Here is a 25,715-nt window from a genome sequence, read left to right as displayed (position 1 = left end):
GAGATGGGGGGAAAGATTTTTGTCCGTGCACGTATTCTAGTCCTTTCTGACATTTTCCCTCTAAATATTAAGGCAAATATTTGACTTGTTCTCAAATACATTTTTTTTTAAATATAGTTTATTGATTTTTTACAGAGAGGAAGGGAAAGGGATAGAGAGTTAGAAACATCGATGAGAGAGAAGCATTGATCAGCTGCCTCCTGCACACCCCCTACTGGGGATGTGCCTGCAACCAAGGTATATGCCCTTGACCGGAATCGAACCTGGGACCCTTTAGTCCCCAGGCCGACGCTCTATCCAATGAGCCAAACCAGCTAGGGCTCAAATACATTTTTAGAGGGGATGAAACCATATGGTGATCTGGTTTCATGTCATGTTTGAAAAAATTGTAATTTGGTGATGTTCCAAGGACTGCCTGGACCAGTTAGTCCAGGGGAGTCAGGCACAGACAGCTTTAACCCAAAGGTCATTGTGCCTCTCCCGATCAACTTGCCCTTCTTCTGTGCCCCAGGAGGCTGACCTACATCCTATATAATAAAAGCCTAATAAGCTAAGTGTCCGGTAGGCCATTCAACTAATCAAAAAATATGCTAATGATATGCTAAAGACCACTCAACCACTCGCTATGATGTACATGGACCACCAGGGGGCAGACGCTCTGACCAGTAGGTTAGCTTGCTGCTGGGGTCCAGCCGATTGGGACTGAGCAACATGGGCTGGACATGCCCTGGGGCTCTTCTGTGGTCCCTCCCCAGCTGACCAACCTCCCCTGTCTCTCCCTGGCCCGATCCTGCACTGGTGGAGTCCCTTGGCCTGGCCTGCGCCCTCTCACAATCCAGGACCCCTTGTGGGATGTCAGAGAGCCCATTTTGAATTCCTGCACTGAGCCTCTAGTAGGAATATACAGTGGGGCCTTGACTTACTGCATTTTGTGTAGGAGGGCCACCTACGAGGAACCATGATCTCTGGTCAAGGGATGCAGCCCGCGGGGACAGCCCTGCAGAGGATCTGGGGATATAAACACCCTGATGTCACTCTCCTTCCCTGTCCAATTTCTCGGGAGTGCTTCCTATTTGCTGAACCAAGGAACCAGGTTTACAGTGGGGCCTGGACTTACGAGTTTAATTCATTCCGAGACCGAGCTTATTAAGGAGCTCGTTAACTCAAATTACTCTATCAACTCAATGCAAAAAATCCGCGGAGAGACAGCTGGTGTCTCAAAAAACTCGTTAGTCGGGACACTCAACCACACAGAATGCAGTTGTCCCTGTCTAAGGGTGGTGATGGCCCCCTGCCGAGTGCTGGCTCTGGGATGCTGCACTGTCCTCTATGACTTTCCTCCACCCTGTCCACATCTTTGAAAACAGTCCCCTTAATAAACTGTCCCAGCTCACGTCCTCACCTCATTGTACAGTCAACCAGGGACCTAGATTTCTTCTATCTTGTTTCACCAGTATTCTCATCATCTACGTGGTTACAGCTGGCTCACCATATTCTCGCCCAATTGAAGGGGAAAAAAACAAATGGAGGGTAGCTTAGGTTCCTTTTACAGCTGTAACCAATTATGACAAATACAGTGGCTTAAAACAACACAGCTTCATCTTACTGTTCTGTAGGTTAGGAGTCTAGTACAGGTCTCCCTGGCTAAAATCAAGGTATCAAGGCGTTGCGTGGCTATGTTCCTTTCCGGAAGCAGTGGAAGAGAATCCGTTTTCTTCTTTTTTCCGTCTTCTTGGGGCCCCTTACATCCTTCCATCTTCAAAGCCGGCAGATTGTCAGCAGAAATGCTTGCAGACAAATTATGAAAAGTAGTCTTTGAATACTGTTCAAGTGCCATTTGGGGAAAAGAAAATCCTTTGGCTGAGAGAATAAATATGTAGGAAAGGGGGTGCAAAAACAAGTTACATTTTGAGTTACATGCACTTTATTCAGAATAGAGTAATGGTTTTACAGATAAAGCAAATCCAAATAAAATACAGAAACACTAGTATATACCACCCATATTCATTCCATTCTAGTATTCGAGATATAATTGATTTTAATTTAATTTGTTTAAATTTATTTTTATTTTATTGTAGCATGGTAAGAGCATTTAATATGAGATCCACGCTTTCAATACATTCCTAAATGGACAAACATTATTGTTAACTACACATATAACATACAGCAGATCTCTGGAAACGTATTCATCTTGCTTAACTGAAACTTTATGCCCGTTGGTTAGTAATTCCCCATTCTCTACCACCCCTTGCCTGGACACTTGAATAGTTAGCATTAGTATTAGTAAACAGAATCTTATTTTGATTTGTACTTGTCATATGTAACTAATTATTTTTAAGTTAGGAAAGGCAAGAGGAAAGGTTTCTGAAACCAGAGACAACCTCTTTACTTCTCCCTCCTGTGCTACGGGAAGAGGAAGAGGCGTTTCCTGGGCCGGTGTCACTCCCCAGCACTGAGCAGAGCTGCCGAGGGGGAGGGCTCCAGCGGGAGGAAGGCGAAGAGGCTGCTCATTTGTGCTTCCCAGGTTCAGCACAGCTCCTCGGGCTGCTCCTCAGGAACCAGAAACAAAGGCGCTGGCTTTTGCACTTCAGCTCTGCCTAACGCTAGCAGCTTAAATATTTATTTTCTTGCTCAACAATCTCATTTTTAATGGCAATGACTTGATCCTCCAACTGTTTCAGTTGATCAGCTTTTTTTTGTCTACTAAGATTCAAATCTTGAATCTTCTTTTCTAAATCTAAAAAAGAAAATGAAATGAATTATATATTTCCATTTGATAAATTCCTCCTGGGTGCCCAAGTGACACCAAACCTGTGGGATTTATGTATCGCATAAAGATACATTTAGTTTGGTGTTTTGATTCATTAGATAAAACACTATTTTCACCAGACTTCTCAAGGTTTTCATGTAAGTCAGAGTAGACAAACTGATACATTTGTCTAAAAGTATTTTCTACCTAAAGGCATTTATCAATGTGAATCTGAACCTAGTTCAAGTTGACTAGAAATGAAGAGACAGAAGATAAGCATTGATTGGATCTGGTGAAGTGCTATATTTCCAGAGATTCTTTCTTTCCTTCTTTCTTTTCTTTTCTTTCCTTTCCTTTTTCCTTTCCTTTTCTTTTCTTCTTTTCTTCTTCCTTCCTTCCTTCCTTCCTTCCTTCCTTCCTTCCTTCCTTCCTTCCTTCCTTCCTTCCTTCCTTCCTTCCTTCCTTCCTTCCTTCCAAATATATTTTTATTGATTTCAGAGAGGAAGGGAGAGAGAAACATCAATGATGAGAGAGAATCATTGATCGGCTGCCTCCTGCATGCCCCCCACTGGGGATCGAGCTGAATCCCGGGCATGTGCCCCGACTGGGAATTGAACTGTGACCTCCTGGTTCATAGGTTGATGCTCAACCACTGAGCCACACCGACTGGGCTGTTCTTTCTATATTAACTATTCTTTTTAACATGTATCTTTCACTTTAGGGTTTCCCAGTCTTTCAGTAAAAAGAACTGACATTTTCACCTCATATTCTCCTTCTAACATTGAAGTCCTTGAAGAGTAAAAGCAACATGATGCCTTTCTTGGCTTCACTCCCATCTGTCCATCCATCCATCCATCCATCCATCCACTCTTCAACCAACAAATATCTGGGAATTATATTAAACCGTAAGAAGGAGTCCATAGAATAGTGGATGGAAGAGGTATGAGGAGCTATGGTTGACAATGAGGTGGCCTTTAGAAAAGACACTGGCTTTGGGTTGAAGTGGAACTTCTCAAAGAAGGAAGGTAAATGTTCTACTTCACTTGGTCAGATCACACCTGGCCATTCAGTTGGTTTGGGGGAACTTTCAAACTAGCCTGTAGCCTACATCCTAGGGAACTGGATTATGAAAAAAATCTGAAACTGTCCTGTGAACAAAAATGGAGTTCACTGGCAATTTTCATATAAAGGAAAGAAGACATGTGCCATAGCTGTTTTTAAGTATTTGAGGGCCAGAAAAGCAGAGTAAGTATGTGGGCTTTTGTTTGTTTGTTTGTTTTCTTTTTCTTTGGTCAGCCTGAGGAAATAGAATGCAACCAGCAGGTGAAAGCTCCCTAAAGATTTTGTCTGGATATAAAGAACTTTCTAGTAGTCACAGCTGCTCAAAGACTAAAGAGCTACTATGAAAGGCGGTCAACATTCTGTCACTGGAAACTTTCAAATACAGGTCATTTGGGATTGAAAAGGGGATTCGGCTTTGAAAGTGTATTATTAAAAACAAGACAAGCCCCCCATGTTTCTACTCCATACGTTAACAAGACTGTGCTGGCTCCTTTCTGTTTGCCCCACCAGACCCAGTCTCCACCCCGCTCTGTGTCCTGGAAAGCTGGCCCCATGGATGACATCACCTGGCTCGCTGACCTCTGGCTGTCAGGCACACTTGGCCACTGTGGGATCTGAGAGGTGCTGGGGAGAGCGAGCACACTCCTCCCTGATGAGCAGCAGGTTCTGTCAGTTCTCACAGCTCAGCTCCAGCTCCCAAGGCTGGCCTCTTCCCGTCCGTTCCAGCGCCCACAGGCCTACTTCACAGCATTCACGTCCTGCTCCCCTGCTCCTTCAGGCTCGGGACGCTGATGGCTTCTCACTGCTGCCGTCACCCAGAACCCCCAGGCCCTTGCTCCCCCCCCAAATTCTTGCACATTCTTTGTAGTTTCTCCCATCAGGAAGGAAGAGTCTATGTACCCTTTCCCCCCAAACCAGGTCGGCTTTGCAAGGTATTTTGACCAATAGAAAGCGGAAGAGATGATGTTGCAGGACCTCAAGAGACTCACAGCTTCTGTACTTATTCTCATGGAATCTTCAAACAACCATGCTGCAAAGCAGCCTGGGATGAAAGACCCCACAGAGAGAAGCCCAGCCCCTTAGCCGAGGCTGGCCCCCGGCAGGCCTGCCCGCTGACCCATCAGCCACATGCAGCTGCTTGGGTAGATAACGGGGACAACTCTGTTTATAAATACGTGATCCAGAACCACATCCATGCTTCCTATTTCTTTCTGGGACCCTGGCTGACAAAGTCCTATGGAGGGACCCTGGCTGCAGACTGGGGCCCATTTTCGACTCTCTCAACGTAAGAGAGTTACCTGCCAAGGTAAGTCAGGGCTGCTTTTTGGGATCCCACAGGCATCTCTTCCCTTGTGGCTCAGCGCCTTCTCCAGCGGCGGAGTCAGGAAGGTGGCCTAACCCATGTCTGTCTTTCCTATCTTGTTGAGCTGTGAAAGCAGTCTTACCATGAAAATTGGCAAAGTGGAATGTGTTGTGTTAGACCTCTCTGAGGAGAAGTCCCCCAGCTTAAACTTCTCTCCCAACCAAATGCAAGAACCGTGTGAAGAAAAAAAAAAAAAAAAAAAAGAACCATGTGAAGGCTTTAGTCTCCAGGGATAAGTGGAAACCATTTGGATCCTGACATCAAATATAAGACAGAAAATATGCTCTCCATGATTTTGCTCTTTTGGAAGGATTAAGAATAAGAGAAACTGATATTCATGGTATTGCCTGTGTGACAGAGTATAAAGTAAAAAACATTATGTCTGTCCTTTTAAATCTTTCCGAGTATCTCTTTTTAAAAATTATTAGGAAAATACTGAACATGGAAAAAAGTGTCCAGAAGAAAACAATTATATCAATGTAAAGAGTGCGGTTTCCTCTTCACTGCCCCGCCCCCGCCCTGGGCCGCGTCCCAGAGATAACTAATGTTAACCGTTTGGTATGTGTTTTTCTTTGCTTTGGCCCACACTAATGTTGCATTTTCTTTTTTTTTCATGTCATAGTGATAATATGCATTTTTTAAGTGAGGATTTGGGGTTATTTTAGAACTTTGAGAGTTACTTATATTACAAATGAATATTGTTGTTTTAAAACTTTCGGAGATAATACATACAAACAAAAAAAAGTAAACCACTCATCATTTGATATTTCGTAGAGGTAGTCAAGGACATGATGATTGCCCAGAAACATCATGAGTATTATTTGTGGAAAGCAAAAATCCTAATGAACTTTCTGATTGTTTGCCTTCTAGGTGTGTACACTTTGTGTGCATCAAGATCTCCATTTTGGCCAAAATCCTTGTCCAGAATATGATTCCTTCTGGGTTGCTACCTACTGGCCTTGCTAGGTGACCTGGTTCCCTAGAGTCTAGATCACACCTTATTCTAAAAGAGTGATTTGCACAAGGGGAGAAAATGAGCAGCATAGGTTCAGACAGGGTTTTTCAATCTCAGTACCATTGATACTTTGGGCAGAAGAATTGTTTGTTGGGGTTTGGGGGTGGTATCCCGTGCATTATAGGATCTTTAGCAACATCCCTGGCCTCCATCCCTTAGATGCTAGTTGTACCCCCTTAATTGTGACAAGCAGAAATGTCTTTAGACATTTTTGTCTCCAGAGGAGGGGATATAATCACCCCAGTTGAGAACCACTGGGTTAAGAAAAGGATATTTCAAGGTGACCAAAGGTAAATCTCAGTTTGTTCTGATTAACACAGAGTGAATGCTAATTAATACCCTTTTGTGGCTGTTGTTCATCCTCACCCTAGAATATATATCCCCCATTGATTTTTAGAGACAATGGGAGAGAGGAAGGGAGGGAGAGGGAAGGAGGGAGAGGATTGAGAGAGAGAGAGAGAGGTAGAGAGGGAGAGGTAGAGAGAGAAAGAGAGAGAGAGAGTGAGTGAGAGAGAGAGAGAGAGAGAGAGAGAGAGAGAGAGAGATTGATTGGCTGTCTTGCACACTTGCCCCGACCGGACTGGGTCCAGGGATCAAACTAGCAACCCAGGTATGAGCCTTTGACTGGGAAACCTGTGACCCTTTGGTGCATGGGCCAACGCTGTAACCACTGGGCCACAGCGGCCCCGGAAGTACGCTTTTAAGTAAAACCATGGCCTCTTCCCTTCTGTCCCAGCATCCACAGGCCTACTTCACAGCATTCATCCATCTGCTCCCCTGCTCCTTCAGGCACAGGTCGCTGCTGGCTTCGCCCTGCTGCCGTCACCCAGAACCTCCAGGCCCTTGTTTGTTTCCCTTAATTCCTGTCTATTTATCCTTTTCCCCCAAACCAGGACTGGCTTTGCAAGTTCCCAAAGCACAAACCCAGCTCCTACTTCTTTCTCCTCAGAGGACTCATATGTGGTTAAATTGTGTCCATGATACATTGAAATTGGTAAAAATGCTACCTCATGATGGAGTACGTCAAATTGATGGCGTGGGGAAAAGGATAGAACTACCATATGATCCAGCAATCTCACTTCTGGGTGTAGATTCAAAAGAAACGGAATCTGTATCTTAAAGAGGTATATGCATTCTCAGGCTCACTGCAGCATTATTCACAATAGACAAGGTATGGAAACAACCTGAGTCTCTGTCTGTGGATGGATGGACTAAGAAAATTATAAATATAAAAAGCACAATATGCTAATTAGACCAGACGTCCTTCCGGACGAAGCCGGGTCTGCAAGGGAAGCCCGGGTCCCAGGTGACTGCTGGTGGCTGGAGGGAAACCTGGGTCCTGGGTGCCAGAGGGAAGCCGGTGCTGGCAGCCGGGGGAAGGAAGGCCTACTCTTGCATGAATCTTGTGCATTGGGCCTCTAGTATATATATACACTAGTAATTCGCTACAACATAATGAACCTGGAGACATTATGGTAAGTGAAATAAGCCAGACCAGTGGTCGCCAACCGATGGTCCGTGGACCACTGGTGGTCCCTGAGGTCCAAAAGGTTGGCGACAGCTGAGCCAGACAGAAAAAGACAAATACTGTATGATCTTACTCATTCCATCCATGTGTAGAATTAAAAAAAAAAAGAGTTGCACTCATAGAAACAGAGTGGAATGGAATGATGGCTGCCAGGGGTTGGGAAAGGGTGGAATGGGGAGATATTTGTCAAAGGGTACAAATTTTCAGTTAGAAGATGAGTAAGTTCTGAGGATCTACTGTACTTATGTCGCTGATTATCTTATCTAATAAAGAGGGAATATGCAAATTGACCACCACTGTAATGGTCAAGATGGCTGCGCCCACAGCAGAAGCAGGGATTCTGTAACACAAGGTGGCTGCACCCACAGCAGAGGCTGAGTTCCTGTAATGAGCCTTAACAAGCAATCAACAGGGACCTGTGGCTGTGCCCCCTGCCTGGCGGGGCTTGATGGGGGACCTGAGGCTGCACTCCCTGCCTGGCGCCAGGCCAGGGGACCTGAGGCTGTGCTCCCCCACCCGGCAGGGCTTGACAAGGGTGGGGCCGGCCGGATCTGGATCTCACCCAATAAGGGTGAGGCTGGCTGGGTCTAGGTCTGGGTCTTACACGCGTGGGCGGGGACTTGACTCTGGGTCCCGGGGCGTGCCCCAGACTCTGACAGGAGAAAGATTTTCATATACATTTTACTAATTTTCTTTCATCTCTGACACTTCTATTATAGAGAAAGGGCAAATAGCACTTTAAAAATATTTCCTCTAATTAATCCTTTTTTAATGTGCACGAATTTCATGCACCAGGCCACTAGTAGTTAATAACAGTGTATTGTGCACGTTAGTAGACCTTAAGCATTCTCAAAGGCACCAAAAAGAAAAAGGTAACCATGTGAGGAGATAGATCTGTTAATTAACTTAATTGTGGTAATAATTTCACCATGTAACATCGAACAAATTGGCACATTGTACAGTTTAAATATATACAAGTCTATTTGTCAATTATAGCTCAGTAAAGTGGGAGAAAAGAAAAGATACCTGCTATTCTTCTTATCTTGTCCTCTGTATCTCCAGCCAATTTTGCTGCTGCATCTTTTAGCTGTTTCACTTTTCCTAATGTTTCCTTTGTCAGTCCTGTTGCGCTGGTCTTATGTTGAAGAAGAGCGTATTGATTTTTCAGCTCAACAAAGTCCTGTAACAGAGCAACACTCCCATCATCAGAAAATATTGATAAAGCATGTACACATACATGGCATTTGCCCGATACTGCTCATAAAAGGAATAAGAGGAAACCATAACCCAGTCAATATACTTGAATTACTCTGATATTTCCAACATGGCTTTTCATTGCATTTTTTTCAGGTTGAAAAAAATATCAGCTTTAGCTAGTTAAGAATAAAACTTTGTTACGACATATGAATCATTGCTCCATGTGAAGGCAAATGTTTATGAAGGACCAATTGTTTGTCCTGACCTACGTGAAGGTGAGAGACACACAGGACAGAATGACCCAGTCCTGCCCTTGCACACTCCTCAGTTATGTCAAACAGCTGCAGTGCCCCATGCAGGGCAGAGCCAGCAGGGAAGATCGACACAGCAAGGACACATCGTTTGGTTGGCAAAAAGATGGGACAGAAATGAGGTGGAAAGGGAGGCAGGCAGGGAAGCAGAAGTGTTAGTATGAAGATCTCCCTCAGAACTAGAATGGAAATCTTTGGGGTCAGCCTATGTGGTTGACAATTTAGGATGTTAAATAGATGAATAAAGGCCGGACTCAGGAACGGAATATGGAAGGGGGATAGGGAGGGGGCAAGAAGCCTTTCTCAACCTCTGTTCCATAGAAAATGTTCTCAGCTCCCGTCAGTGGAAACTTTACCCAGAGCATTAGGGCTTGAAAGCAAGATAAAAGACCAATTGTAAAAACACCTTAACATTTTTCTTTTGTTCAAGCTACTATATTAATGCTACCAAGCGAAGATATCCTGCTAAGAAAACGAGTTGATAGGTCCTTTCAGCACCCTAAATTAGCGGGCCACTTTCCACAACTGTTCCATTAACTCACTCTGATTTTTGTAACTTCATCTATTCTCCGGCAGGTGACTTTCACTTCTTGTTTCCCTTATATGTTATGTGACTTAATTAGAGTAAAGGGCAAACACGTACAATATAGTGGCATAAACTGCGAGAGTTTGGAAGTTCAGGACAAATGTGACTAGATCATTAAGAATCCTGGGACGAGCGGGTGGGGAGTAAACCCTCCAAGGGGATTTGGCCAGAGGACTTCTGCTTCTCCAAAGACAGCCCTCCACCACCGTCACGCCCACTGGGATCCCTACAAACCTACACCACTGAGCACGGACCAGCACTACAGGAAATGCTGATGAATGGCCCCAAAACCTGGGGGTGAAGGATCAGCCTTCAGAGAAGCACCGTATGCTCTTGGTGGCAGGGGTGGGACTAATGACCTCCTGGAGGCCCCCAGCCTGGCGCTGGGCCGACTCAGCCTGAGCTCCCACGTGGATGGCTTGCTCCTGATTCCTTTGCCACTTGACCCGCAGCCGGGACAGTCCATCCTCCAGGGCTGACTGCTGCTTTGCCAAGTCCAGTTCATTCTCAGTCTCCTGGGCTTTATTTTCCGTCTGCTGTTGGTTTAAAGAACAGAGAAAAGGGAGATTCTTTATGTAACAAGAAGCAAACAAACAACAACAACAAAAGAAATGATGTAATTACCCTTCAGAAAATAAGCCAGCTGTGAAGGGAAAGAAAAGCAGTCCTTTGAATTTTCAGTTCAATTTACAAAAGAAAAACGTTATGATAAAATATTTCAGACCTATGAGAGTCTAAAAGAAAATATGAAACATATCCATGCACCCACCAGCCAGTGTGAGAATAAAGCACGGCCAGTGATGCCCTCGCTGGCTTGGCTCAGTGGATAGAGCGCTGGCCTGCGGACTGAAGGGTCCCAGGTTTGATTCCAGTCAAGGGCACATGCCTGGGTTGTAGGCTCGATCCCCAGTAGGGGGGCGTGCAGGAGGCAGCCGATCAATGATTCTCTCTCATCATTGATGTTTCTCTCTCTCTCTCTCCCTCTCCCTTCCTCTCTGAAATCAGTAAAAATATATTTTAAAAAAAGCATGGCCAGTGAGCCAAGGTCCCAGTGCACCGCTCCCCCTCATATCACCTCCCCACCTAAAGGCAACCACTAACCAGAATCTAATATTTATCATTCCTTGTTCTTCTTTTTTTAAAAAATATATTTTATTGATTTTTTACAGAGAGGAAGGGAGAGAGATAGAGAGTTAGAAACATCGATCAGCTGCCTCCTGCACATCTCCCATTGGGGATGTGCCCGCAACCCAGGTACATGCCCTTGACCAGAATCGAACCTAGGACCTTTCAGTCCGCAAGCCGACGCTCTATCCACTGAGCCAAACCGGTTTTGGCTCCTTGTTCTTCTTGATGCCTTTAACTGTATGCCTATGCAGTATTTCTAACAATATGCAGTGTTCCATATTTTTAACTTTATGCAAATATATCATTATTTTATTCTATTTTTACTTTTCACTTGATACATGTGGCTTCTAATTCCCTACCCCCTTACAAAAAATACTGAACATGTTATATTTGTTTCTTATTTCAATGACTATACTTGTCATATCAAGAAGTCCTATTTATTTATTTATTTATTTATTTTAAAGAAGTCCTATTTAAATATTTCTCAAATCTAACTGGTCATGTGTTATCTCTTGTCTCTTATTCTTTGGTTATACCTTTTTTTTTATTTTGTTAAACATAGTAAACATTCCTATCCAATAATGGTAAGAGCCACAGTCTGTTGCATTTTGATCCTGTTGTTTGCTATCTTGTTTGAGGCAATATATTTTGGGGAAACATATCCACGGAATTCTTTGAGGTTTGGTTTTAAGGTGCATTTCTTTGCAAGGGAGGGGGGGCGGGGGGGGATTTTCTGTTTGTCTCTGTCAGGCATCTGAGGGAACTACCAATCCAGGACCACTTTTAATGACACTTTTAGCTTTGGTTGTTGGGGCCACCCAGGTAGTGTGAATCCTTGCCCCAAACTCCTAGAAGATCCAGCTTGTGGTTAGCAATTCTTAGTGAGGACTTTCCTCCTCTACCCAGAGCAAGAGGCAAGTGTCTGTATTGTGTTCTCTTTCTCATTGGAGTACTGGTCCACCAGATTTTTAGAGCTAGAAGTCCCTTCCTGTGCCTTTGAGCATGTGTCAGAGTTTTCCTGGAGCAGGTATCTGCAACTCGTTTTTAATAAAGGGCCAGATAGTGAGTATTTTACACTTCCTAATCCACACAGTCTCTTTTGCAACTATTCAACTCTGAGCCACTGTAGCACAAAAATAGCCACAGACAACATGTGGCTGGAGGCCAATAAAACACTGTGACTTTGGAGACAGAGGCAGTTGGTGGGCCTGTTTGGCCCAGGAGCTATATTTTGTCAACTCCTGTTGTAGAGAATATTCCTAGAAGGAGGAAACCCGGAGGCATGCTTAGTTCTTTTGTTTCCCTGTGTACGCGACCTCTCCATCTGCAACCCTTTGACTTCCTGGTGCGCGACTCCTTGTTCTGTTGCTTTCTGCTTCTCTTTTCAGGATGCATGTATTTAGAGCAAGCAAACACAGCTGAAGAACAGGGACCTCTGGGCAGGGGGTGTGCTAGAATGGAGCTGGGAGAAAGAGACTTCACACAGCCTGGGTCTAGGTCCTGCCCTGTCCTCTAGTTGCCAGGCTTCCTTTCCTGGATCCATCACATGTGCTAAACCATGGTCTTGCTCTCTCTGAACTCTGGATGGAACCCTTACTTTTGAGTAAGATATTCTGTCAGCCTTAGGATACTCCGATGAGATTTTATGCACATTTAGTTACAAACAGCTGGCAACAAATACACTTTATTTCTTTGGGTTGTGAGCTTTAAAGAGTCTATGCCCTGGCTGCTGACTCAGTTGGTGGGAGCATTGTCCCCTACACCAAAAGATTGTGGGCTCAATGCCTGGTTGGTGCACGTACGGGAGGCAACCAGCAATGTTTTCCTTCACATCAATGGTTCACTACCCCTCGCCCCCTTGTTTTTTCTCTCTCGAAAATAATTAAAAAACAAACATATCCTTGGGTGAAGATTAAAAATAACAACAAAAAAAATAAAGAGTCTCTTACTCTCCCTGGTACCAGAAGGGATAAACTCTGACCTCAAATCTATTTTAATTATCTGTGTGGCCTTAGGCAAGTCACTTAACCTCCCTGAGTTTTAATTTTCTCATTTATAAGCTGGTGGCAGCACCTGTTTTATCCCCCAGGATTGGTCCACAACGAAATGAAGTGATGCTGGGAGAAGTCTGTAGAACAGTAAATGCATAATGTTACCATAGTCTTATTTTATCCTTACAAATCCCATCAGACAGGCAAGTCAGGCGTGACATTGGCATTTGTAAAACCTGGGCTGTTTCCACACTCAAAATCTATTTCAGGTTAGTTTCAAGGAAAATAGAGAAATACCTGCAGTGCACTCTTTTTTATTTTTGTTATCTCGGCAGTCAGCTGTGCGATGTTAGAATTTGCCGGTCCTTGAGTGATTTCAACTTGTTGCCACTTATTCAACATTTGGTCAGAAGTCTGTAGAACCCTTGCTGCTTTTCTAATGTAAAATATTATACAATTATTCATATATTTCACTTGGAGAATTCATTCAACTCAACCAAAAAATTTACTGAATTATTTATAAAGTAAATTTATAAAGTAAACTCTTAAGTAAGGCAAAGTGCTAGAGTCTTCATTTTGAGAAACAGGCATATGGAATGCCAATAAAAACACACATATATGCATGTGCAGAAACAGATTCCACCAGATACGAACATCAAATATAAGCTCGGATTTCTTCTTAATTTGTCACAAACAGAGAGGGTTGGGGCTATAACTGCCAAGTTTTAAACAAAAAACTATTCTCTGCCAATTCCAGTTCTGTCATTTCTCAAACTTAAGCAACAGGTTCTAAATCTTTGTTGGAGTGGGGGTGAGAGAGTCAAGAGGCTCCGCAGAGAGCAAAGAGAGAACTACAGGCCTGCATTTTCGGGCTGTTTATTCTGGTTTATTTAAGCTTCACTGACATTCCAGCCGCCCAGGGCCCCAGCCAGGGGTTAAAATCACAAGCATTCCAAGTGATAGGCGATGTTACGGAAATGAGCTCACCTCAAGTGAACATTCACCAGCTACTTAGATCTATGGGCTCACAAACACCTTAGGAAGAATGTACCAAGTGAGTGAAGTATCAGACAAATGTTGCAGAGGCGTAATTAGAAATGATTGTGCCCGGGGCAAAAACAGCTCAATTGCAAAACACCCCATTCCCCATCCAACCCATCCTCTCCTTTGAAAAAAAAAAAGAAAGACTTTTCTTTTAAGAGCAGTTGTAGGTTTGCAGCAAAATTGAGAGGAAGGTACAGAGATTTCCTGTTACCCCCCCCCCCCCCCCTCCGATACACACAGGCATATCCCTCCTCCCGCTATCAACCTGCCTCACCAGAGGGCACATTTGTTACAACTGATGAACCCACGCTGACACATCATAATCACCCAGAGCTCACAGTTCACATTAGGGTTCACTCCTGGGGTACATTCTATGTATTTGGACAAATGGATAAGGACATGTATCCATCACTATAGAGCCATACGGAGTGTTTTCACTGTCCTAACATTCCCCCGTGCTCTGCCTATTCATCCCTCCCCTCAACCCCTGGCAACGACTGATCTTTTTTACTCTCCCTATAGCTTTGCCTTTTCCAGAATGTCCTGTAATTGGAATCATACAGGATGAGGCCTTCCTGTCTATACTTTTCCCCCTATTGTTACAGTGGGAGTTCAGGAGCCTTCCTTTCTCATAACACCCTACACACACACACACACACACACACACACACACACACACACACCATACATTTTTTTTGTAGTTCTTTTTTCTTTAGATTTCAATATACTGCTCATTATAGTAAAGTTAGAAAGTACAACGTGATAAAGAAGGAGTAGGAGGAGGAAGAGAGAGCAGGAGAAGAAGGAAGAAGAAAAAAATCAGGAAGGGAAAAATTTACCAGTGATCCTACCACCTTTTAAAATACTGGCATATTCTAGCATTTTTGCTCTAACAGGCTTTTTTTAATCCTCACCTGAGGAAATGTAATTGATTTGAGAGAGAGGGGAAGGAAGGAAGAGAGAGAGAGAGAGAGAGAGAGAGAGAGAGAGAGAGAGAGAGAGAGAGAGAAACATTGATTGGTTGCCTCCTGTATGCACCCTGACCGTATGCATTCCAACCAGGGATCGAACCCCTGACTAGGAAATGAACCCGCAACCTTTTTGTTGTACAGGACAGTGCTTCAACCAACTGAGCCACCCGGCCAGGGCAAGATGAGAATATTAAAACTGTACTTACTCAGCTGCTTTTGCCTTCACCAAAATCTTTTGGGCTCTATCTGCTGCTTTATTTAGCTTGTCCTCATCTGTCCTGTAGTCCTCACAGAGTCGCATAAGTTTCTGTATGTTGTCAAGTGCATGGGTTATATTTTGTGATGTTATTGGCAGGTGGATGTCAAGTACATGATTCGCAACCTTTTCTATGTCCTCTGGAGGCACATTTTCCTCTGAAATAAATAGGTGGGTTTTAGGTCATTATGTCTCTTTATCAAACACTATCTTTTAAGGGTAGCTACAATGAACTCCTTGCATTTGATTGGGTGTCCCCAAAACTCAGGGATTAGACTGTCTATGTCCCATAGGTTCTTCCTCATGCTTCATTTTCCCTTTGCCCTGAAAGAAACGCTGCTACTGTAGGGCTGTATACATGCTACACTAATGCTGTTGGAAAAGTAAAAAACTACCAATTTGGGACATTGCCTATGTTCTACAAAATGTCCTCCCAAAAAATAGGTTACTATGAGCACGAAAACAAAAGCAGTTAAAGTGCTTAGATACCTGTCATCACGATTCAAACACAATGAATGAGAATGGAGAAGCCTTGCGTTTGGACCCCATAAAACTTGATTCTAATCCTTCATGACATTAAGAAGGCTCAGAATTTTTGCTCATTTGTATAACTGGGTAATTATAACTGATGCTACTCCTTAAAGGCCTGTCTTGAGAAGGGACTGTGACAATATAGAAAGTACCATGTGAATAACATATAATAAGGAAACATTTAAGAACACCTATGCTTTGCTCTTCAGGAAAATAAAATTGCCCTCTTTGGGAACTGAAGTGGAAGGTGGACTGTTAGTGTGTGGAGTGATAACTCTTTGTCACTGTCCGGCTCCTCAGTGAGGCACAACAGGGGTAGTTAGAGATGAATTAGAAACAGATCTGATCCTTAAGGCCAGTGGTTCTCAACCTTCCGAATGCCGCGACCCTTTAATACAGTTCCTCGTGTTGTGGTGACCCCAACCATAAAATTATTTTAGTTGCTACTTCATAACTGTAGTTTTGCTACTGTTCTGAATCATAATGTAAATATCTGATATGCAGGATGTATTTAGGCGACCCCTGTGAAAGGGTCATTCGTCCCCAAAGGGTTCGAAGACCCACAGGTTGAGAACCGCTGCTCAAGGGGTTTCGCATCAGGTGGGGAAACAGAAGTCATCCTATATAAATACTCATCATACAGAACAGAAGAGAAGAATATAAGACAAAATGATGTGGGATCCAGAAGGAGGAGCAAATACTTCAGGAAGAATTTCAAAAAGACCTTTAAACCTGGCTTTGGAGGACAGCAGAGATGAGGGTTGTGAAGACGCAGGGTGAGGGGAGGGGTAAAGGGCATTCCAAGCTGAGGGAACCACAGAATAAAAGAAACAGGTTCACAGCTCCTTCTTGGAGCTGGGGGGTGGGGGTGGCGTAGCGGGGGAGAGTGGGGTGTCTAAAATTGGAGGAATGGGCCCTAACCAGTTTAGCTCAGTGGATAGAGCGTCGGCCTGCAGACTGAAAGGCCCCAGGTTCGATTCCGGTCAAGGGCATGTACCTTGGTTGCGGGCACATCCCCAGTAGGGGGTGTGCAGGAGGCAGCTGATCGATGTTTCTCTCTCATCAATGTTTCTAACTCTCTCTCTCTCTCCCTTCCTCTCTGTAAAAAAATCAATAAAATATATTTAAAAAATAAATAAATAAAATTGGAGGAATGGAAGTCAGAGATGGGGAGCAGACCGCAGAAGTCCCTGAAGTAACTTGGACTTCGTTCGGGAAGCAGTGGGAGCCATAGGGGATTTTCGTATTTGAATGACGTGACAGGAGTATATATCCTTTTTGCAATCACTTTTGCTTTAGCTATTTTGTTTAATATAAAAGAAATATTTTACTCCCTGTAATGTTTCTGGAAAAAAAATGTGATAAGCATGTTTATGAATAAACTAAAACCATATTTTAAATGGAATCAGGGAGTTGGCTCTTTAAAAATGGTAATTCTCATCGTGAAAATGTTATAATAAAGAGTGTTTTAATTTAACCACAATTTCAGTCATCAAACATTTATTGATATTTATTATGAGATCATAAGCTCAAATTTTTAGATGGGACTTTTAGGAGAAACGACACATAGCTTAGTTCAGAAGGAATTCAGATCACAAGGAAAATAAAATGGTCAAAGAAGAACTGAATAGTGGGCCACCACACAGTCTAATAATTTTATTTGGGCTTTCTAGCAAGGAAAAGAGAAGTAACAGGTGGGCGAAAGGCACCGCTTCCTGTGACTCAGAAAAGAGAATTTTCTTTTATAGAATAGGATTTTTCTCTTTGTCTAGTCTAATATTTGTTGTAACAATCTGGAAACAGTTTTTTCAATTTTTCAGGTTAATGTATTTTTTTCAGCAGCAATAAGAAATAGGACTAATATAGGAATAAGCTCTATGACCCAGTGAACTAAGTGAAAAGCAAGAACCTACTTTCTGAACCATTGCTGGGGCTTGGGACCGTATGCCACCATTTTCACACAATTGGTCTGGTGGTTTCGATTTGTGCTAAATAAACGGGTGTCTGTAGAGAGAGCTAACGTGTTCCTCCATCTCAGTTGAGTTCTTAACTCATTGAAAATTTGCTTTTGAACAAACAAAATGTCCAGTAGACTAATTCCACCCCCATTCATTTTTACTGATTATTTTGATCATTTTTATTAATTCTTTTTACTGCCTAATTTTTCCTTATCTTGAAAATCAGGATTAGAAGCTGCTAATATAATTTCTAGAAACATGAGGTTGGAAAATATACTTGGTTGGCCATAGGGTTTTTTTATAAATATTAAACAGATTCATAAAGTGATTGCCCAGATTGTAACAGATATCCCAACTGTCAATTAATTCATGTGTAGAGTGTTAAATTATTGAATTTGGAAGGGAACTATGAAACACAAAGCCTCTTGAAATTAATTCCACAGTGTTGTGCCCAAACTGCATCATTTGAGAATGAGGTTCCATATCAATTTCCAGCTGTATTTTTTTAAAATAATTTTCTTGGACTGCTTTACTAACCCATTTAAAATTTTTTCTTTCCTTTTCTTTATTATTTTTTAACTAGGGGCCTGGTGCACGAAATTCATGCACTGGGTGTGTGTGTGGGGGGGGGAGCGTCCCTCAGCCCAGCCTGCCCCCTCTCACATACTGGGAGCCCTCAGGCGTTGACCCCCATCACCCTCCAATCACAGGATCGGCCCCTTGCCCAGGCCTGACGCCTCTGACAGAGGCGTCAGGCCTGGGCAGGGGACCCTCATTTCCCCCCATCACTGGTTCTGTCCCCAGCCCAGGCCTGATGCCTCTGGCCCAGGCATCAGGCCTGGGCAGGGGACCCCCAGACCCCTCCGATTGCTGGCTCTGCCCCTTGCCCAGGCCTGATGCCTCGGCCAGAGGCGTAGACCCCCATCACCCTCCGATCGCCTGATCGGCCCCTTGCCCAGGCCTGACGCCTCCGCCAGAGGTGTCAGGCTTGGACAGGGGACCCCCATCTCCCCCCGGTCACTGGCTCTGGCCCCTGCCCAGGCCTGAGGCCTCTGGCCCAGGAATCATGCCTGGGCAGGGGACCCCCATCTCCCTCTGATCGCTTACTCCACCCCCCGCCCAAGCCTGACGTCTCTGACCCAGGCTTCAGGCCTGGGCAAGGGGACCATCATATCCCCCCAATCCCCGGCTCCGCCCCCCCACCCAGGCCTGATGCCTCTGGCCGAGGCCTGATGCCTCATCACCCTCCGATCACCAATCACCGGATCGGCCCCTTGACCAGGCCTGAGGCCTCCGGCAGAGGTGTCAGGCCTGGGCAGGGGACCCCCAGCTCCCCGCGGTTGCAGGCTCCGCCCCTGCCCAGGACTAACGCCTCTGGCCGAGGTGTCCGGCCCAGGCAGCGGGGACCCGCAACTGCAGCGGCCCCGTGATCGTGGGCTCTGCTTTAGGCCCAGGCAAGGGACCCCTAGCTCCTGGGACTGCCAGCTTCGACCGTGCCCAGCTCCCATCGCTGGCTCCACCCCTACTTCCTGCTATCACTGGCCAGGGCGGAAAAGGCACCTGATTCTCCGATCATGGCTGGGGGGCAGGGCAAAGGCGGCCCCAGCTCTTAGCTCCCCCCTGGGTTTCCGATCACTGTCAGTGGCAGGGGGCTTCTTCCTGCTTTCCCTTTCGCCTCCCTGCATTGTGCCTACATATGCAAATTAACCGCCATCTTGTTGGCAGTTAACTGCCAATCTTAGTTGGCAGTTAATTTGCATATAGCCCTGATTAGCCAATGAAAAGGGTAGCGTCGTACGCCAATTACCATTTTTCTCTTTTATTAGTGTAGATATATTTTGTATTGTTGATAGTATTACAGATGTCTCCCATTTCCCCCATTTCCCTCCTTCCTCCCAGCCTCTCCCCAAGTGCCCCCCTCCCCAGGTCTTCACTGTCCTATTGCCCATGGCTATGCATATAAGTATATAACTTCTTTTTTTTTTTTAAATATATATTTCATTGATTTTTTACAGAGAGGAAGGGAAAGAGACAGAGAGTCAGAAACATCGATGAGAGAGAAACATCAATCAGCTGCCTCCTGCACATCTCCCACGGGAGACGTGCCCGCAACCCAGGTACACGCCCTTGACCGGAATCGAACCCGGGACCCCTCAGTCCGCAGGCCGACGCTCTATCCACTGAGCCAAACCGGTTTTGGCATAACTTCTTTTTTAAAATTAATTTCAGAGAGGAAGGGAGCGGGAGAAAGAGGTAGAAACATCAATGATGAGAGAGAATCATTGATAAACTGCCTCTTGTACACCCCTCACTGGGGATGGAGTCTACAAACCAGGCATCCAGCTGTATTTTAAAATTTTTATCTTTAACCAATAATAACTATAATAATAATAATTCATAACAATAATGAATTAAATAGTTCCTTTGGGCCAATCATAGAGAGCCAATAAGAGACTTGGGAAATAGACAATAATAGTTAATAACCAATATTTTTAGATGCTACCTAACTATGATATTTGATACTAACCAAAATTTATCATACCTTGATCTTATGTACACTGGTAGCAGAGAAGATGATAAAATCCTAACATCAGGGAATCTGATATAAACTTTATGTTGGACTTTCCTTTTTAAAAGAAAGTAAAATAACTTTAAACATTAAGTTTATTTTTGGAAATTTTTTTTTTTTAATAAATTCTAGTATTTAGTACTAATTAATCTCAAAAAGAGAGTCAATTTTTTTGGTACTGAGTTAATATTTTGGGATTATTTTCATTAAGAAATTTTAAATCAAAGGGTGTATTATGTTCCTGATTTAGGCATGTCATTCCCAATTAATGTCATTTAAAATTGGTTGTGATGTTTGAGTATACATTAAAAAAACAAAAACTAGTCCTAATATTTAAAAAAAATTACCTAACAGAAACTTTTTCAGTTTTTTGATTAAAAGATTCATGTTTTCTTCTTCAGATTCACTTTGGTTTTTCATATTCCACAGTTTCTCATGTAACTGTAAGGAATTGTTTTTGGAGACTTCTGCCAGTTTACTTATATTTTTTATCTGGAATAAGAAAAACACACAATGATTAGGTACATTCTGTGCTGTTTAATTGCTTAGCTGGACCAAATAAAACTGTCACCAAAAATGAAAAAGAAGTGTAGATAATTAAACAACTTTAAAACATTTGAAAAGACTCTTAAAAAGATATTGTTTTCATTACGTGTTTTCTTAATAATGTAAATTTATCTCCTACAACGTTATTAGTATTCAAAATCATCATTTGAAAACAATATTGACCTAATACTAATGACTTTTCCTGACACAAGTTTTACTTTAATGAGACTTTAGCATTCCATAATATCAACAAATTTCATAGAAATTACTTAGGACTACTTACTTCAAGGGGCCATTATGTCTCATAAGTTGAGAGAGTGTTTTCTTTTATGTAAGTTAAAATAGTTATTTTTCTAAGCCTTCCTCAAATTCAAATAATGCACTTTTCTTTGAAAGCTTAAAAGAATGCATCCCCTGTATTAAGAAATGAGTTTGAACTCAATGCAGGCCGCAAAGATAAATCCCAAACACTTTGCACATTTGACAGAGGAACGATAGGACTAAAAGGCTTGCAGCCTAGAAATGTAAATCCTTAAATGTGTGATTTGAGAAAGGTCATGGGCTTTTTCTTGGGACTCCAGCAAATTTGAGGAAAAGTAAAAACATGAAGCCAAAGGACAATATCACCCACCAGCTGAGCTGTGTTGAATAGGTTGTGACAGAAGTTGGGCTAATTAGGACCAAACAGATTGGGGCGGGGGGGTCCTCCCATTATTGCCCCACAATGAAGCCAGCTTAATTGAGCCATACATATTTTGTGAAAAAGGATTCAATTATATCCTTGGCAAATGATGGAACAAAAAATATTTACCTGATTAAAAATACGTATCTGAATTTTTTGAGTTGTTCCTTGATTCTCTAGAATTTTTTAAACTTTAAAGTAGATAGCAATTGCTAAGAGAGTAGATCTCAAAAAGTTCTCACAAGGAAAAAATGTAACTGCGTGGTGATGCTAACTAAATTTATTGTGCGAATCATTTAGTAATATCAAGTCATTACGTTGTACATCTAAAGCGAGTACAATATTACGCCAATTATATCTCAATATAAAAAAGTGGGTAGTGGCAAGTAAGAATGTATAACAGTAAAGTAAGAATTACAGAAATAAATACTCCGGATAGAAAAGTGCCAAATTATACAGACGAAATCTCAGCGGAGATTAGTCGATGCCATATTCAGAAAGAAAGAGATTGCTAAATTACTTCACTCTTAAAACATCTCTCTGCAATCCATCCTCTGTCACAATTGACTCCTGAGAATTCTCTCACAATCTCTCTGGCACGCTTCCCCTTCTAAGCAAGGGGAAAATAGCTCACCATTTTATCAGCGTGACAACCCCCACCCTGTTCCAGTTCTCTAATGTGCTGATTAAGCCAGATTCTGCTAACACCTACCTCAGGGGCTGTCTTTTAAAAGTATAGTTTAATGGGGCTTGTTTAAATTGTGTGCAGTTTCTGTTTGTTTTTTTTTTAAAGAAGGGTCAATATAATAATTTAAAATTCTATTAAACAATTAAGGATTGTTTTAAACACCAGGATGCAAGATCAGGATTTGCATTTGTGATGTTCACTGCTGTATTTCCAACATCTAGATAAATGTCTGGCACAGAGTAGTCCTCATGAATATTTATTAGAGTAATGAAGACTAACGTAAGTGAAAAACTATGTAGCAATACAGAATTATGACTATGCAAATAAAATGTCTCAACATTTCCTATGTGCAAGGGATTTTCTCCAGCTTGGCTTCTCAGAGGCTCGCTCCATCCTTGGGTTCTGGGGCGTGTGGAGCAAGGACACAGGACCAGGTGGGCCTCAGAATCATGGAGGTGAGCTCCTGGAGGAAACTGTTGCTCGTGTGTGTGTGTGTGTGTGTGTGTGTGTGTGTGTGTGTGTGTGTGTATGCACACGTACTGGTGTGTAGGTGCTCACACATGTATCATCGGTGGTTCTCAACCCTTTCCCAAGCTTGACCCTCTATCCTCCTCTCCATTTGAGATGTCTCTGCGTACATTTCCTTTTTGTTTAGGAATTGGTTTCTGTTACTTGCAAACAAGAATGCTGACTGATATCATATTTAACTTACATTGGTTAAAACACCTCAGTGCTTTAAGAACTTTTTTTTTCATCAAAGGCTCTACGTAGATTGTCAAAAAAGGAGCAAAGCTAGGGGGCACTTCATCATCTTGTTCCCAAGATGAATACAATGCATTATTCACAGAATACCTGAAATTGTGTTCACCTTTTAAAAAGAATATAATGTATTCACAAAACGCTAAAGAAAACGAGGTAATTAAAAAGTATACTCATCAATGTGACCAGAAAATGAAATATTTTAAAATTATTAGAGAAGGAATTCAAGGCATAAGGGTATATTCCTGTTAAAATATTTCCTAACATTAACTTAAATTCTAACATTAAACTGTATATATTTGGTAGAATTTCATATATACCCTTGAATTGATAAAAAATTATTCTATACTTTGGGAGATCTATAGTTTTCAGAGCTTCAAAGCTAGGAGTCTTCATATTTCTATGTCGTGTTTGCTATAAAAGAAATATATCTACACAAGTCTATGTCCTACAAACACATAGTAATAGAAATATTATAGAAATAGAAAATATGTCAATATTCACATCTACTTCTAAATCTACATTTATATAGACATCTATAGTTTTACCCTGTATTTCCAGGCATAAAAATACCTAATATCTAGAATCATCCATCTGCTTAAAAGCTAAATGGCAGTTTTTAAAATTCCAAATAGTGCCCTTTCTTTATTGCTACAGCTTTACAAATAAAGCAACTGAAGACATCATTTACCTGATTTTTCAGACCTGGAGCCTGGCTGCTCAGATTCTTAATCATGGACTCTGCTTCCTGAGCTTTCTGAAGGGCGTTCCTCGAGAGGGTCAGGGGGTCATGACAGCTTGGGCCACCACATGACGAGAGCACACAGGGCGTGTCCCCTCGTTCTCCACACACCTGACGGAGAAATGACTTCTGTGAGAAAGCCAGCCGCGGACAGATTTATTTTGAATGCCATCCAGGTTCATGGAGGCAAGGCACTGCTCTGCTCGTACGTGTTTCTTCAATAGCTGTTCATGCTTAGTGTACAGAAGTGACCCATTACATGTTTCCTAGGGAACTGATTCAGTATCTAAATTATTTGTTATCAGCATTGTGCCAATCCGTGCCACTTTTATACTTACAGTTTTTGGGGAAAATTGTCAAATGTCTAGCATTTCCCTGTTAATTTCCTTTAAATAAATAAAAATTACCTTTTACTTATAATGAGGCAGGAGGAGAAATCTGTACCTTTTGGGAAATAGTAAATAATGTAAAATAATAAACTGAAGGCACAATTTTTACTCTTTGATTGTTCTTAAACTTTGACTTAAAGAATAAATATATTTATATTATTTATACATTGTTAACAGAGCATTTATATATGTAATACATATTTATACTTTATAAAATAAATAAAAAATAAATAAGATGCAAGACAGGAAAATATAATTGAAGAGACCAAGTAGAAACCACAAACATTTTTACTCACTGTATGAATATTTACCTTCTCCTTCAGTATTTGGATATCTGGTATCTTAATCTGTTTTAATTTTTCCAATGACAAGTTTTCTTTTGAGGTTAATGTATCTAAGATGGTAAGTAAGTCAATCCTGGTTTTCTCAGAGTTATTTGTGATGGAAGTAGTTTCACTAATTCTTTTTTCAGCAGATGATGATCTGTGATAATACTTCTTGATGTTCTCTGAGAAATCTACATCAACATAAATCGAAGTAAGATAAATTTTTTGAAAACAAATGAAATTATACATTGACTATTAAGATACTTATTTCACAATTTGGCCACTATCTTTGTCTTAATGACAGTACAAAAAGTCAACATTCTCTTCCTTGAATGTACACTTCTATGAGGAAGGATTAGATGTAGTATTTTATATATATACATATAGATAGATATGATAGATGTAGAACATTAAGATTCAAATCTGCAGACATGGGTTTGAGTGTTGGTTCACCTTTTACTGTCTGGCTAGGTCCTTGATCAAATTGTTTAATCTCTTAGATTGAGTTTCCTTATCTGTACATTGGTGATAGTAATTTGTGAGGATTGAGTGAGTTATGAAAATACTTTGTGAAGTGTTCCACAGATGTATTAATTATGCATTAACTATGAACCCTAATGAGATAATCCAACTAAATTCACCTAATTAAATAGAGTGGGAGTGGACAAACTTGTTCTGCAAAGAGTCAGGGGATAAGTGTATTAGTAGGTTTCCCGGCCATAGTGCTTCTGTCACAATGACTCAACCCTGCCATTGTTGTGTGAAAGCAGCAGCAGACAATAGTAAATAAATAGGGGAGGTTGTCTTCTAATGAAAATTTATTCACAAAGACAGGCTGTGGGTAGGGTTTGCTGGCAGGCTGTCTTTTGCTCACCTCTGATGTTGAGTCTGACAACAATAGCTCGCATTTGTAGAGTGCTTTCTATAGGCCTGCACTTCCTATCCATGCTCTTCCTTAACCTTCTCAAAGCACGGTGAGGCATTTATTACTGTGACCACCCTCGCCTTCTAAGTGAGGAATGAGGCTCTGATGAAGTAATCTATTTGCCTGAGGTCTCACTGCTAGTAAGAGGCAAAGCCAGGATTTGAAGCCAGGTGGTTCGACTATGGAGCCAATGTCCTTAAGCACTTCTCTATATTTTCCATATTGTTATTAAAATGCAAATCCATAAAAATAATATGGTATTTTTAAATGTAAATGATGGTAAATTAGGGCTATATCTATAACTCCATATTTTAGGAAACAGAGGCCCACGGTCCTACTCTTTGCACCCTACATAACCAGAATCCAGGCACCAACCATACCTTATCTTTTAAACCTTCC

General features: G+C 42.2%; 1 protein-coding gene across 2 annotated transcripts in view; it reads right to left on the bottom strand.

Moving 5' to 3' along the window:
* Window positions 1-824: 824 nt before the first annotated feature.
* The window catches only part of LAMB4 (laminin subunit beta 4), a 102,441-nt gene continuing 77,550 nt past the window's right edge, over window positions 825-25,715 (bottom strand). Inside the window, exons 28-35 of one of the 2 annotated variants that reach the window (XM_036327501.1) lie at window positions 24,377-24,582; window positions 23,626-23,787; window positions 20,607-20,751; window positions 15,152-15,359; window positions 13,228-13,366; window positions 10,171-10,347; window positions 8,744-8,897; window positions 825-1,860 (exon numbers count right to left, since the gene is read on the bottom strand). In XM_036327501.1, coding sequence (XP_036183394.1) covers window positions 1,598-1,860; window positions 8,744-8,897; window positions 10,171-10,347; window positions 13,228-13,366; window positions 15,152-15,359; window positions 20,607-20,751; window positions 23,626-23,787; window positions 24,377-24,582 — 1,454 coding nt within the window. In that variant the 3' untranslated portion in view covers window positions 825-1,597. Of the gene's footprint in view, window positions 1,861-1,907; window positions 2,738-8,743; window positions 8,898-10,170; window positions 10,348-13,227; window positions 13,367-15,151; window positions 15,360-20,606; window positions 20,752-23,625; window positions 23,788-24,376; window positions 24,583-25,715 lie in introns of those variants that run through there. The other variant, XM_036327503.1, reaches the window with a different exon arrangement.

Source organism: Myotis myotis, unplaced genomic scaffold (assembly GCF_014108235.1).
Source record: "Myotis myotis isolate mMyoMyo1 unplaced genomic scaffold, mMyoMyo1.p scaffold_m19_p_11, whole genome shotgun sequence".
NCBI classification, from domain to species: domain Eukaryota; kingdom Metazoa; phylum Chordata; class Mammalia; order Chiroptera; family Vespertilionidae; genus Myotis; species Myotis myotis.
The sequence above is the reverse complement of the archived record's forward strand: the minus strand, read 5'-3'. Positions and strand labels throughout refer to the sequence as shown.